At 38.2% G+C, this 13866-nt stretch overlaps 1 protein-coding gene across 1 annotated transcript in view; it reads right to left on the reverse strand.

Annotated features, from left to right (window-relative positions):
- LOC126354955 (WD repeat-containing protein 3-like) overlaps positions 1–13866 on the reverse strand; it is a 117532-nt gene that overhangs the window by 10336 nt on the left and 93330 nt on the right. The window contains exon 13 of the mRNA XM_050005037.1: positions 5182–5360. Within this exon, the coding sequence (XP_049860994.1) occupies positions 5182–5360 (179 nt within the window). The remainder of the gene's footprint in view (positions 1–5181; positions 5361–13866) is intronic.

Raw genomic sequence — 13866 nt, forward strand, 5'->3', positions numbered from 1 at the left:
AGGATCGTTTTGTAAGATCATATCTTAATGGAACATCAACAACAAACACTTTTTTTTTGATGTGATACTTGGTAATGTGCTTCTTAAACCTTTTATTAAGTTTGCGCTGTTGTTTTTCGCTATGTCATTTGTTCCAGTCATAATTACGACGACATCAGCTTCAGAAGCCTTTTTGTTAGTGTTTTGCAAGACATCCTTGGCTTCTGCTGAAGGATACACACACCCCAGACACTCAAGATTTACGTTTTCATTAAGGTAACTTGAAACATTACGACCTTGGCTATCACTCAATACGGTAATTTTACAGGTTTTACGTACTAAACTTTGACCATCATACTGTTTCACTCCTGTTTGAATTTCTTTTTGATATTTATTAGCACTATTATGTTTCACTGCATATATTTCCTGATCGCTACTTTGTTCATGAAACTTGCTAACATTCACACTGCAGCTACTTATGCTGTTTTTGGCATTACGCTGTTTTGCTCTGAATGTTTCTTGTTCATTACTTCGTTCACAAAGCTTACTTATGTTCACTCTACAGGTTTTTGCACTGTCTTCTACCGGGCAGAGCTGCAAATATTTGTTTACGTCAGCGAACCCTACTCTTCTTGATGGTTTATTTAATGCTGCTAAGCTATTATTATGGCAAACCGTTTTGCCATAATAATAGGTTCCTTTACAGTACAGGTTACCTTTGATATCTGTGATTCGTTATTTACTGCTTCTGAAGTCCCACATGCTCTCTGAGTGAGTCGTAGCTGCTGATTTTCTTTCTTCAGGTATACAATTTCTTTATGTAGGACTTCCACAGTTTTCTGCAGACTGATTATTCCTTCGTTTAGCTTCACAGTAATAGCACTACAAGGCACATTTTTGTTGTTTTTTACTACTGAACTATAACTGAACTTCATACACACGTGAATTACAAGCACTACCAGTTGCTGCCATCTTGCTTACCTACATGTCACAGGGGACTGTTCAAAGTGGTGGAGGGCTCTGTAAGGGTGAGGGGTGTATGTAATCGGAGTGTGTTGGCACCCCTGATATGTCTAGATAAGACTACGACTGGTGACACGTATGTACGCATCACCTGAATCCATTCATGTCCATTTTGCATTCAGGCGGACTTGGGCAATTCCAGCAGGAGAATGCGACGCCCCACACATCCAGAATTGCTACAGAGTGGCTCCCGCAACACTCTTCTAAGCTTAAACACTTCTGCTGGCCACCAAACTCCCCAGACATGAACATTACTGAGCATATCTGGGATGCCTTGCCACATGCTGAACACCCCCTCATACTCTACAGATTTATGGACACCCTTGCAGAATTCACGGTGTCAATTTCCTCCAGCACTACTTCAGACATTATTCGAGTCCATGCCATGTCCTACTGCAGAACTCCTGCATCGTCGCTGACGCCCTACACAATATTAGGCAGTTGTCCCAGTCTCTTTGGCTCCTCAGTGTAGGTAGGTTCTAGAGTGGAATTATGGTTCATGGAGAAAGAATATCAGTGATAAGATAAGAAGACGACACTGCAGTCATCAGTGAAAGCAGGAAGAATTGAGATAAGCTGACAGGAAACCATCTACTAACCATATAATAAGGAATAAGCAAAAAGAAAAGAAAGACAAAAGTAATGAGAACTAGCAGAAATGAGATAAGTGAGAAGCTTACTGTCAAAATTGGGGAGCACAAAGTAGACTAAGGACTTCTGCTATCTTGGATGCAAAATTAGCCATGAAAAATCAGCTGAGCCAGCCATTACAGAATGATGGATGAAGAAATGAAGACATAAATAGCATTCCAGCACAGGCAAAGAGAAAGTATTCTTGGCCAAACAAAGTCTATTTCTGCAAATATTAACATGAGGAAGAAATTTCTGAGAATGTATGACTGGAGCACAGTATTGCGTGGCAGTGAACCATGCACTGTTTGAACCATGCCCTGTGGAGAACCAGAAAAGAAATGGAGTCAATCTCTTGTTCATTCTTATTTCCATTCCTCTACCATATCTGCTTATTGCATTCCTACCAGTCACCTAGTGTTGCACAATTTTAACACAAACTGTTATTAACAAGCAATAATGAAATAAAAAAACCAAAACTAAATGGACTGATAAGATAAAAAAAGAGCAGGTTCATCACAGAACTGGCGAGGAGAGAAAGGTGTGGTAAACACAGCCAAGATGAAAAGACAGGATTTATTTATTTTATTTACATGTCAAGTTCCGTAGGACCAAATTGAGTAGCAAATCTCCAAGGTCATGGAATGTGTCAGTACATGAAATTACAACATAAAATGTTTATGAACCTGAAAAAGTCAAGCCACAAGTTTAAGTAAACACTATCAACAATGCAACAAGAATCAGCTTAATTTTTCAAGGAACTTCTCAAAAGAATAGAAGGAGTGACCCATGAGGAAACTTCAGTGCCTCACAGAGAAAAGAGAATATAGCATTTTCAGTTGTTAAATGACTTTTAAAGCCGAACTGTACATTTGATAACAAATCATATGATATAAAATGATCAATTATTCTTAAACACACAGCCTTTTCAATAACTTTAGCTAACACTTATGGCATAGAAATAGGTCTAAAATTATCTACATTATCCCTTTCTAGATAGATGTGTTAAGACATCAGGGTATGACTTTCGTGGTACTGGAGGGAGCTGTAGAGCATCAAAACTGTAGGGAAAGAGAAATTGGATTAGTTCCAAAGTACTACCGGCAATTCAGCTAGAACAATAATGACTGTGTATATAGAGTTAAAAAGAATGGGGGTACAATGGTTGAGCAGCTTCTCATAAGTCTCAAATTTCTGTAGTCAATGCTAAGCGACACTTGAGGAGGCATAAAGAGTGAAGCCACTGGACAGTCAATGACTGGAAAACAATGACTTCGAATGGAACACCATTGGGACAAGGTAGATTGTCAATTTCAGTGTAGATCCCAGCATCCAAAATCACTACCTTCAATGGTTCCAGCTCTTGAGGAAAAAGGGTGCTGCCTTTGCTCCAAAGACATTCAGACACCTCATTGGAAGTGTCCCAGCACAGTTCAAACTGTAATAAATGCAAAGGGTGTACACACAAAACATTAATGTCCACTAATACGTGCCTTGATATTTTTCACCGGATAGTGTATTCATTTTCATTTTTCTTTCTTCTTTCAGTATAAACTTTGAAAGATAAATTTGCCAAACTCCACTTCTCAAGTAAGTAGGATTATTTACAATCATGTTTTTAGTTTTTTGAGCCTATTATCTGAACATGATTTCTAATCCCTTCTTTTAAACTTCTACAATGCTACCACCTTATTAACCATTTATATTCTTACTTTACCAATTATTGCAACAACCACTTAAAAATATTTTCATTCATGCTTCCTCATTTTCAATCCCTCTTTTGCTCTGCACTTTGTCTCCTATCAACCCAACTGCGATCTTAACCCATTCTACCTTTGCCAGTTCAGAATTAACACTAATTTTCTAGTTTCTATGTTAGCCTACATTCTTGCTTTCATACCCTTTTTTTAAGGACACCCCAATTACTTTAAGTTAGATCAAATCAAAATTTGTAAACAATGTTATTGGTATAAAAAGGAAAATGCCAGTCACAAATTTATTAAATTCACAGAAAGACAGATGTCAGCCCACTACTTACCTTCAAAGACACTGCTCCCAGTTCAGATGACAGAAGCATATAAAAATACATAGATGCACTACTTCTAGCTTTTTGAACCACGGTTCCTGTATCTTTACAACACTCACCAAAAACCCTCCCAAAAATTTCAGTCATTAACGGACAAGCCAGTTTCATCTTACTCATAACTTCATCATGGTGGGTCATACCTGCAAAATAATCAGGTGGATGACAATGGATCTATCCAATGTAAACCTTTGCAACACTGAATGGGGTATTCCTTACCTCCAAGATACTGTACCACCCGGTTTTGTACAAGTTCATCAATGGTATGTTTGGGGATAGGACTAACAGTGACGTTAACTATTCCATTTCCTTAAACAGCTTAACTTTGCTTCTCTACCAAAATTTACACGGTAATTCTCAAAAATTCCACATCACCTAATTGCTACTTGCACTGAAACTGGGACATCAAACTAACCAGAATTGGGCTTTCACTGCACCATGCACCTACCCTCAACCACCTACTAGCAGTCCAACCACTGGTAAAGTACATACCATTAAAGGCAGGGAACACTTGAAATTACTGATGTTATTTACCACCAGCTACTTTGTGTTCACTGCACGACTGTCTACATAGGATTCATGCATACTGCTAGAGACAGGTGAACAGCATACCTTTGTGATGTTCAGTATACTGTTACTAAAAATTGTCTACAGTATGGCTCAAGAGACACAAGAGCTTGCTATGTCATGTAGACTGCTTGAGTCCTATTAACAAGCAAGTATCTGTGTAGTGTGGAGATAGAAACTAAATTGACAACCTATTCTCACATTCTAAATCCCTCCTGACCTATGTCAGCTCACCTCCATCCTATTCATTTACTTCCTTTAAGGGTGTTCATTATGCTTTTTATTTATATGCTTATTTTTCTCCCTTCTATATCCCCCCCCCCCCCCCTGTTTTTCACTTTTTTGTGCCACACAAAATTATTTATATTATTATCATCTTTTTCACTTAACATCTTTACTTCAGATTCTTTTTAAGACCACCTCCTCTCACAGACACTTTTCCTTCATCCTAGTCTCCATTCCTTCTAGTACCATGTGGGTCCCTCTTACCCATATCCTGATTGCAACCCCCGCTCTCAAATATTAAGTAGGAACCCGTGGTGCTGAAATTTCAGAGTACCATTTTTATTAATTTTTACGTATTAAAGAGTAGCTCAAATCCTGAAACTGAAAAGGCAAAGATCAAGGCAATAGGAAGAGATGGTTTGAACCTATCACAAAAATGAAAACAGAAAGATTATATTGAAATATTATAAGCTAATTATAGCTTATAATATTTTGACATAAGGCTAGACAGAATATGAAAATGATGATTAGCAAGAATGGAAATCTGCTAATGACCCAAAGTAAAAGAGAAGAAAATAGTGGTGTTGGTGATGACAACAACTGTTAACATGAAAAGAAAAAAGTTACAGGAAAACTGAACATCTGAATCTATCTTTCTTTCAAGAGAATACTACCTGGATTTAATACGCTGCAGTACTTCAAACAGGTATTCATTCGAATTTGTGGCTTTGTAGGCCTGCATCAGCAGTGGAAGTGGAGGAGCAGTCTGAGCTGATGCTTTACTTGCTGCATGTTCTTGCAGTTGCAATTCATAATCTTTTATCACTTCCAGTGCCTCCAATAGCTGCTCAGCCTATTAAAATGAAATTTTGTAGTAATTGCTATTATTAACACAATTCACAGTTTAACTTAAGATGCTACTTTTTTTTAAATGTCTTATGGTAAAAACTGACCCTATACAAACTGACCAACTAAAATAATCATGAGAAAATAATCTTCTTTACACAAAAGGAGCAACTTCAACTATGTGAAGATATGTGACTGCTGTTACCCAAACCTTGCAAGACACACACCCATCCATTCAGCAAAATAATGGAACTTTCCTTCAGGAGCCATGACATTAATTAATTGGGAAAGAAAAAGTAAGAGAAAAAAGTATAATAAGACACCTGATGAGAATGTCAAGAGGTGGAAGCTGAAATGTCTTGTAAAAAGGTTGTAGATGTCTCAGGTTTCCTCAACACAACTGATTAATGGTGTGCTTTCGAGTGTTCAACCGAATTGTTGATTTCATTTTTACACACAATATTTTGACTGCTCCAGTCATCTTATGAAACGCACTTGGTCAGTCACTGAAACACTTTGCATAAAAATGGACTCAATAATTCAGCTGAACACCTGAAAGCACACTGTTAATGCACTACAGATTTGACTCCACGGCAAGGAATGAGCAAACAGAAGTGTAGCAAAGAAAGTTCTGGTATTACTTAAAGTTGAAATTGTACTACGTGATCACTGAAGTATTTCTTCAACAGTATGTAAAATATAGGGAAAATATAAGTACATCTGAGACACTGTTTTGCAATATTTACATGTCACACATCTGTGGGGCATGGAAGCCTTGCGACGATAGTTATTAGCAAGAAGAGAAATTGCTGTTGCTGACAACTAGGAAAGGAAATAAGAACACTGCAAAAAAAAATTGATCACCACTCTCCCAGTAACATGCAAAATGCCCAAAACCCTTCCTAACAGTTTCTGAATGTAAGAGCCGATACTAAAACAGCCATTACTGTCTGACAGAAAATTATTATTCATACTAAAACTGCATAACTATCTGACAGAAAACTATTATATCTAAGTGGTTTCCAAGCTTATACTTGTTATCATCAGGCACGAATGGTTTCCTTTAACTTGTAGGGTATATTTATTCTTTTCTTTCCTGTTACTGGAAAGTATAAATTTCAAGGATAGGCAAAATAATTTTTTTTAACTCTTTGGCGAGTGCTCAAATGGAATGAGAAGAAGCTGTCCAGAGACATGATGTAGTCAGCCAATACCAACATCACTGTTACGTAATGTGAATGCACAAACAGGAAATATTAGTGATTTAAACTAATGTACATAGTGTAGCTACAAGAAAAGCTTTCATATATAATGCTGGCCTGAAAGATTAATAAGCTACAAGAGGAGTTAAGCTTTCACATATAATACTGGTCTTTATTGCCTATGTTACATTTTAAGACACATCACACTAATGTGCCAATAAAATTTTAAATAACAACATAAATGTCTAGTCTTTTGAGCTCCAAATTCGTCTAAGTGGCTGCTCCTCAAAGTGTTAAGTTTTAAAATGAGAGTCAAATGCTCATTGATTTAAGAACTACATTGAACATTCTCATCCATAATATAATTCAGCTTGTGTAAAAGAAATTCCACTTTGAAAATAACGCTTTTCAAACCACTATTCACAATATTTTGCGGCGAGCTGTTAAGACTCGGGTTCATTTCAGCAGTTGCTAGAGAGAACCAGAAAGCAGGCCTTACTGTGTGTGCATAACTATGATGATGTAGGAAGCCCATATGTTTGTACATATAAAGCATTAAGAGTTCTTACATTATGTCATAAAAGAAACAGAACATCAGAGGATACGCCAAGAACATTGGAATTTTGTAAACCATTTTAAAATGCATAATTTGGCTTAAACTGCGATTCGTATATCCAGAGACATGAGAGCTGTAAACAGAGAGGATAAAATAAACTCATGAAATGTAAACACAGAGCTTGTGGATACTACCCCCGCAACCCCCTACAACTCTATGCATGCATGAATCTGTCAGCTTGGATGTGAAAGAAAAATTATTCTGGGTAGCATCTGGCTGCTTGTTGCTACTGCCAATACAGTTAACAGCCACACTTCAAGTAGCCAGAAGCGGGAGAAGGTTTTGCTCTTACACGACTCGACTGCACATGAGCATGTGCTCGCTGGCAATTACTCAAATGAACCTACTGAAACAGTTGTGATAACGTGCTCATTGGAAGCAGTTTGTTGTTATGAAGTATTACATAGTCTTCATCCCAAAGCCTTTGACAGATTTTGCTCTAGGTAGATGCTTGTGTGTGCACTGTGTTTTCTTGTTGTAAATGGTGCATTTCCTTTGCAACTAAGTTTTATTATTTTTTATTTACTTTTTTTTCCATGTTTATGTTTCACTGCTGCAGTATTATTCTGCAGTAGCTGGAAACAGTAATATTCTTAGTTAGGGTATCAGATCTCACCAGCCAAAATAACAAAAATTTTAACAGAAAACTAAAACACTGAAAAATTCCCGGGTTTTTCCCAGTTTTCTCCAAGATGAAACAATTTCCAGGTTTTTCTCACAGCATGTACACTGTGAAAACGTACCCTGTATCATCCGCTTGACAGATTTATACGAATTACCTTTGGTATGCCCATGATTCATACCCGTTTTGCTACCCAATGACATTGGAATCGTCTCCACTGTTAAATGCGGCAATACAACAGGTATTGCACTGTACAGCCTCTGTGGGAATTTTGAACACTAATCTCAATCTTCAAACACTTGCCACTCTACCCATCTCGTTCAATGCCATAGACGAACACCTGACGTTACTAATAGATTTTATATCCCAGGTGACTATTTTTGTGCCGTGAACTTACATTATGTGTAAAGATAAGGGAGTATAAAAATAAAAAAAAATTAAATACTTGTTCAGTTTCTGAAATACAATTTTTGGTTTGGTTGTTTCTATGTAACAAATGATCAACAACAAGCTCAACAATGTCAGAGCACCTGCTAGATTTTGAATACTTTTCATTAGCCTTGTATTTGGGTAATAATATTCATATTTGCATACTACATTAACAATTACAATAATATTTGAATCCAGTTAATCAAACTACTTTCTTGTGCTTTTCTCAGCACTAACTACTCCTTTAATACATTCAAACATCCTTATCTGCTTACTAATCTCTCTTCTGTCTACTGTAGACACACACCAAATGCATTTGTTCATGTCACCAAATCGGAGTTTTTTCCTGTCTGAATGCATTCCTGCAGAAGTTATTCACTGACTCTGGCAATGAAATAATAATGTGGAACACACGCTCACATCACCTGACAATTGGCAGATAAAATATACTCATGCTCATAAATTAAGGATAATGCTGATACACGCTGAAACAATGCTCTGGTGGGCGGTTTGCGGGTTTAAATCACCTCGAGGTATGACCATGCAGTGCATTTGACCTGCGACCGTCGCATGGTGGCACTGGCAGCAGGCCACATACACAGAGGTGTGTTGGTGCATGTCAGAGTACGGTGCAGCGAGTAAGTGTGCAGACGTTTTCAGACGTGCTAATAGTGACTGTGTGTTGAAAATGGCTCAAAGAACACATATTGATGACGTTATCAGGGGTAGAACACTAGGGCGACAGGAGGCTGGTCAAATACAGCAGGTCGTAGCACGGGCCCTCCGTGTGACGCAAAGTGTGATCTCAAGATTATGGCAACCCACACTGTACAACACCACAAGAAAACCAATATCTCACCATGAGTGCCTGCAGACAGCCATGGAGTACTGCGGGTAGCCTTGCTTGGACCTTACCACAGCCACTGGAACAGTTGTTTTCAGGCACACAGTCTACAGACAACTGAACAGACGTAGTTTATTTCCCAGAGACCTGCAAGGTGCATTCCACTGACCCTTGGTCACAGGAGAGCCTGTAAAGCCTACTGTCAAGAACACAGTACATGGTCATTGGAACAAAGGTCCAGGTTATGTTCACGGATAAGTCCAGGTGTAGCCTGAACAGCAATTCTTGCATGAATCAGGAACCAGATACCAACCCCTTAATGTCCTTGAAAAGGACCTTTATGGAGGTCATGGTTTGATGGTGTGGGATGGGATTATAATTGGTGCACATACACCCCTGCATGTCTTTGATAGAGGAACTGTAACAGGTCAGGTGTATCGGATCATCATTTTGCACCAGTATATCTCCTTTTCAGGGGCGCAGTGGGTCCCACCTTCCTCCTGATGGATGATAACACATGGCCCCACCGAGCTGCCATCGGGCCAAAGTACCTTGAAAGAGAATATATCAGGCAAACGGAGTGGCCTGCCTGTTCCCCAGACCTAAACCCAATCGAGCACGTCTGGGATGCTCTCGGTCGATGTGTCACTCCACGTCTTCAAACCCCTAGGAAAACTTCAGGAGTTTCAACAGGCACTGGTGCAAGAATGAAAGGCTATACCCCAGCAGCTGCTTGACCACCTGATCCAAAGGATGCCAACCCGTTGTATGGCCTGTGTACATGTGCATAGTGATCATGTCCCGTATTGATGTCGGGGTACATGTTCAGTAAACAGTGGTGCTTTGTAGCACATGTGTTTCGGGACGGTTTTCTCAACTTATCATTAACACCGTGGACTTACAGATCTGTGTTGTATGTGTTTCCTACGTGCCTATGCTAATAGTGCCAGTTTTGTGTAGTGCTACATTGTGTGGCACCGCATTCTGCAATTATCCTTAATTTATGAGCATGAGTGTAGTTTTACAACTGACACTTTACTAATACTGATTTTTTTGCAAGTTTTCACTTATAATGTTTTGAAGTTAATTAGTTATTTTCATGTTCTCCCAATGATGTTACTGATATCTCATTATGATGTTCATTATTTCCGATGGGTTATAAAAATGAGACATTATTTTGGTGAAAATATTGCTGTTCACTGACACTTGCACGAGAGGATTTAGACCGTACTTATAGTGTAGTCCGTGACTGAATATTCTATTCTTACACTCTCAAAACCACACCCATCTGTACAAAATTTTAATCTCTACTAAAACTCACCAGGTAAGATATGTTTGTCCACAAGGTCTGGCAACGCATTGCATTTAATAAAAAAACTGAAATACAGGCTTCTGTTGCTTCTTCTTAATGACTACCTCTCTTTGGTTGACAATGAAGGGATGCCCCATTTTTTCTTCACACAATGGCAACTCCAGGTATGAATATCCACAATGTAGGAAACTATAGATAGCTACATACAGTAAGGAAGACACGTTGAGACAGGCAATTAAAAGACACTTACATAAAGCTTACGGCCTCAACCTTCATAAGCAAAAGAGAAACACACACCATTCATACACACAAGTAAGCACACATTATGCATACATGACCACCAATTCTGGCAGCTCGGCCCAGCCTGAGCTCCTGCAGTTGGCAGTTATGTATGCACGAGGTGAGCTTGTGTATGTGTGTGAATGGTGTGTCTCTCTCTCTTCTGCTGAGAAGGCTACAGCTGGAAGCTTTATGAAAGTGTATTTTAGAAGTGCCTGTCTGCAACTTAACATGTCTTCTTTACAGTAAGTAGCAAGCTACCATTTCTCCTTCAAGCATTTTTCATTTTCTTTCTCAGTCACACAAATTGTATTACTTTTCTTCCTTCTCTTGCGGATTATCTACAGCTGGCACTGCTTCTTTGCCCCCTACTGCCATCTTCTTCTGTGTTGACTTTCCTAAATGTTCACATTGCTTGCTACCATTGCCTTTTCCAAACTCATTCTCCCAGTTGTGTTGTGGCCAACCCGTTTTCTTCCACTGGAAAGGTATCCATCGTAATACCCTGTTTGGTATCCAGTTTCCATCATTCATCCTATTTACATGACCAAATCACATCATCCTTCTTATTCTATCCATCAGAGTACAGCTTGGAGGTTCATCTTAAGTAATCCTTCTCAGTGGCAACAGGCCCATATCTGGGGAGGGGAGGTGGAGGGAGAGAGGGTGAGGGTGAAGGGGGCAATCCAAGGTACCTGCTCCAGGTGGCAATTTCATATTCTTGAAGGAAAAAACCTTGTTTCACAATGCGCCTAGTACCCAATGTTCATTGGCATATCTATTGGTCACATAATTCTGAAATGCATCTATCTTGGTTTTTGAACATTTCTGAACTCTTTTTAAGTTGATTTCTGAATGAATCATAAGTTAATTTTTGAATTCCTGCAAAGTGTACGTGATATCTCTGACAGAGGACTCCTCATCACGTCTAGAAATAAAAAAAAATTCCTCACAGACAACAGGGGAAGGGGCTATATGAGCTGTGCTGAGCTGAGCCGAATAAACTGGAACGGGTGAATGCTAATCGCTGTTTGTTTATGTGGTTGTCTGGGTGTGTGAATGATAAGTGTTGTTATAATTATTAGCAAAATCCATAGATTCAGGCTACCAGAGTCGAAATAAATGACTGACAGGAATAACAGGTAAAAATCATTACATTTATCTTCTCAGTGTACCCACGAAAATGACATTTTGACAGAAAATGTTTGCCAGATTACTACACTTCTAAGGGTCAGTTGTACAGTCCCCAGTTGGCAGTTGCTTAAGTTCTATTCTTGGAATAGCACAGAAAACATGTATGAGCATGTAATAACACCTAACCGAAGAATAAACGCAGTGTAACTAAGCTGGTGATTCTGGAAAGTTAGTGAAGTTATCCCAGAGAATAATTTTTGACAATGGCAGGAATAGTTACAGAATTAGCGATGACAAGATTGTTTGTTAGAACAAGGAAGGAGAAGAAATAGGGACATCACACAAATTATATGAAAGAATATAATGATTGCAAATTTATACAAAAATTTCATGCTGCTACTACTACTACTACTACCACCACTTTTTGATCTCATGCTTGAGAAACTAGAGGACATGAATGAAATGTGAAAACATTTCCTAACATAAAACTTTTTGCTTGTAGTAGGCCTAATAGGCATTTGATATTGTTACTTCGTGAATCATATTCTGTGATGTTATTTATGTAAATGAGGTAGATAAAAATGACCATTTGCGCCAAAACAGAAAGGCCTGTTTCGTAACATTAGAAAGGACTGTTTTGTTTTATGTAGAAGACAGTGACAACATAAACGTAATGAAATTAAGAAATCACATCAGTCTTGGGTAATGCTCACTTTAATAGCTTTTTTCAGTATTACACAATGACACTTTGATATTTCATGTAGCAAAACATCTGACAAACTTTGATGAGATAATAGATTCTTTTGCAGAAAGGAAGGCACACCTTGCAAAGTTGTAGCAATATTAGAGAGACAAAAATGCTGAGAGATAAGGATTGAATGAATGTGTACTGTCTTGCTTGTCTCTTGCCTTACTTAGTTTTTGTTTCCTATATTCAATTTTACCTCACACAAAAGAGAAAGTTATTAGCTAGTAGGGAGGAAAAAATGTAAATTTTCTGAAGAGTTAGTGTGTCAAACCAGCTGACTGGCAGCAGGAGAGGCACCATAGGATCTCTTAATTTCCACTGTCCTGAATATAATTTCATATACTTTCATGACAGCTTTTAGTAATCTTTGAGCTAAATTTCTCTCTTTCAAGTTTTCCCACAGTTTGTTGGTGTGTATATTACGATATGCTATGTCTAGGTCAATCAAGGCAACATGCGTATCCAGTCCAATATTTGTGCATTTCTCACTTATTAGTTTCATTGTGAAGATGTCCTCAATTACTGACTTTCCTGCTTGAAATTATTCTTGCTCTTATTGCTGCTTGCAAGTTGTTTCTTTCTCTACCAGGTCTTTTAGTACCTTCGAGTACAGCCTGTCAAAGAAAGGGATCCAAGCCAATTTCTGATAATTACTTAGGTCATTACATGATCCCTTCTTACACATCAGGCTTTTGTTTTCACTTTAATGGAGCATCATCTCCATTCAATAATCTTTCGAACAGACTCCTTAGCAACTCCGACAATTTCAGTGGCCCAAACTTCACCAGCTCTGGATATACTGAGCCACATCCTGGTGCCTTCTTAATCTTATAGCTCCTCACATCCTGTTGAAGAACATTTACATCTAAATGCCATAACTTCTGTTGCATCTTCAATTTTCTTTCTCTCTAAATTATTTATATTCCACCACCTCATCACATTTTTTTTTTTTATCCTTTGATTCTATGTCTCTTCTCCAACGTCAATTGCTGCTGCACTCTAAATTTATGTGTATAATTATGTCTATCAATCTCTTCAGTATTCAAACAGATTTAAACTGTTGTTATTTCTATTGTTGTGGATACCATTCTACACTCTTTTTCAATGTCGGACTCTATACAGAATGTAAAACCTATTATAACAGAGATTATGCAACTCGTGTCACAATTAACACACAAAGAAAAGTCCAAAGACTTCCCGATAAGTGGAAATTGTGCTAAGTGTTGATACATTAAGCAGTCTCTTTTGAAAATTTGTAATCTCTGTAAGTGAACATTATGTCTATAGCAACAATATAGGGCATGGAAGTGACCACATTTTTAAATTG

Source organism: Schistocerca gregaria, chromosome 3, assembly GCF_023897955.1.
Source record: "Schistocerca gregaria isolate iqSchGreg1 chromosome 3, iqSchGreg1.2, whole genome shotgun sequence".
Taxonomy (NCBI): domain Eukaryota; kingdom Metazoa; phylum Arthropoda; class Insecta; order Orthoptera; family Acrididae; genus Schistocerca; species Schistocerca gregaria.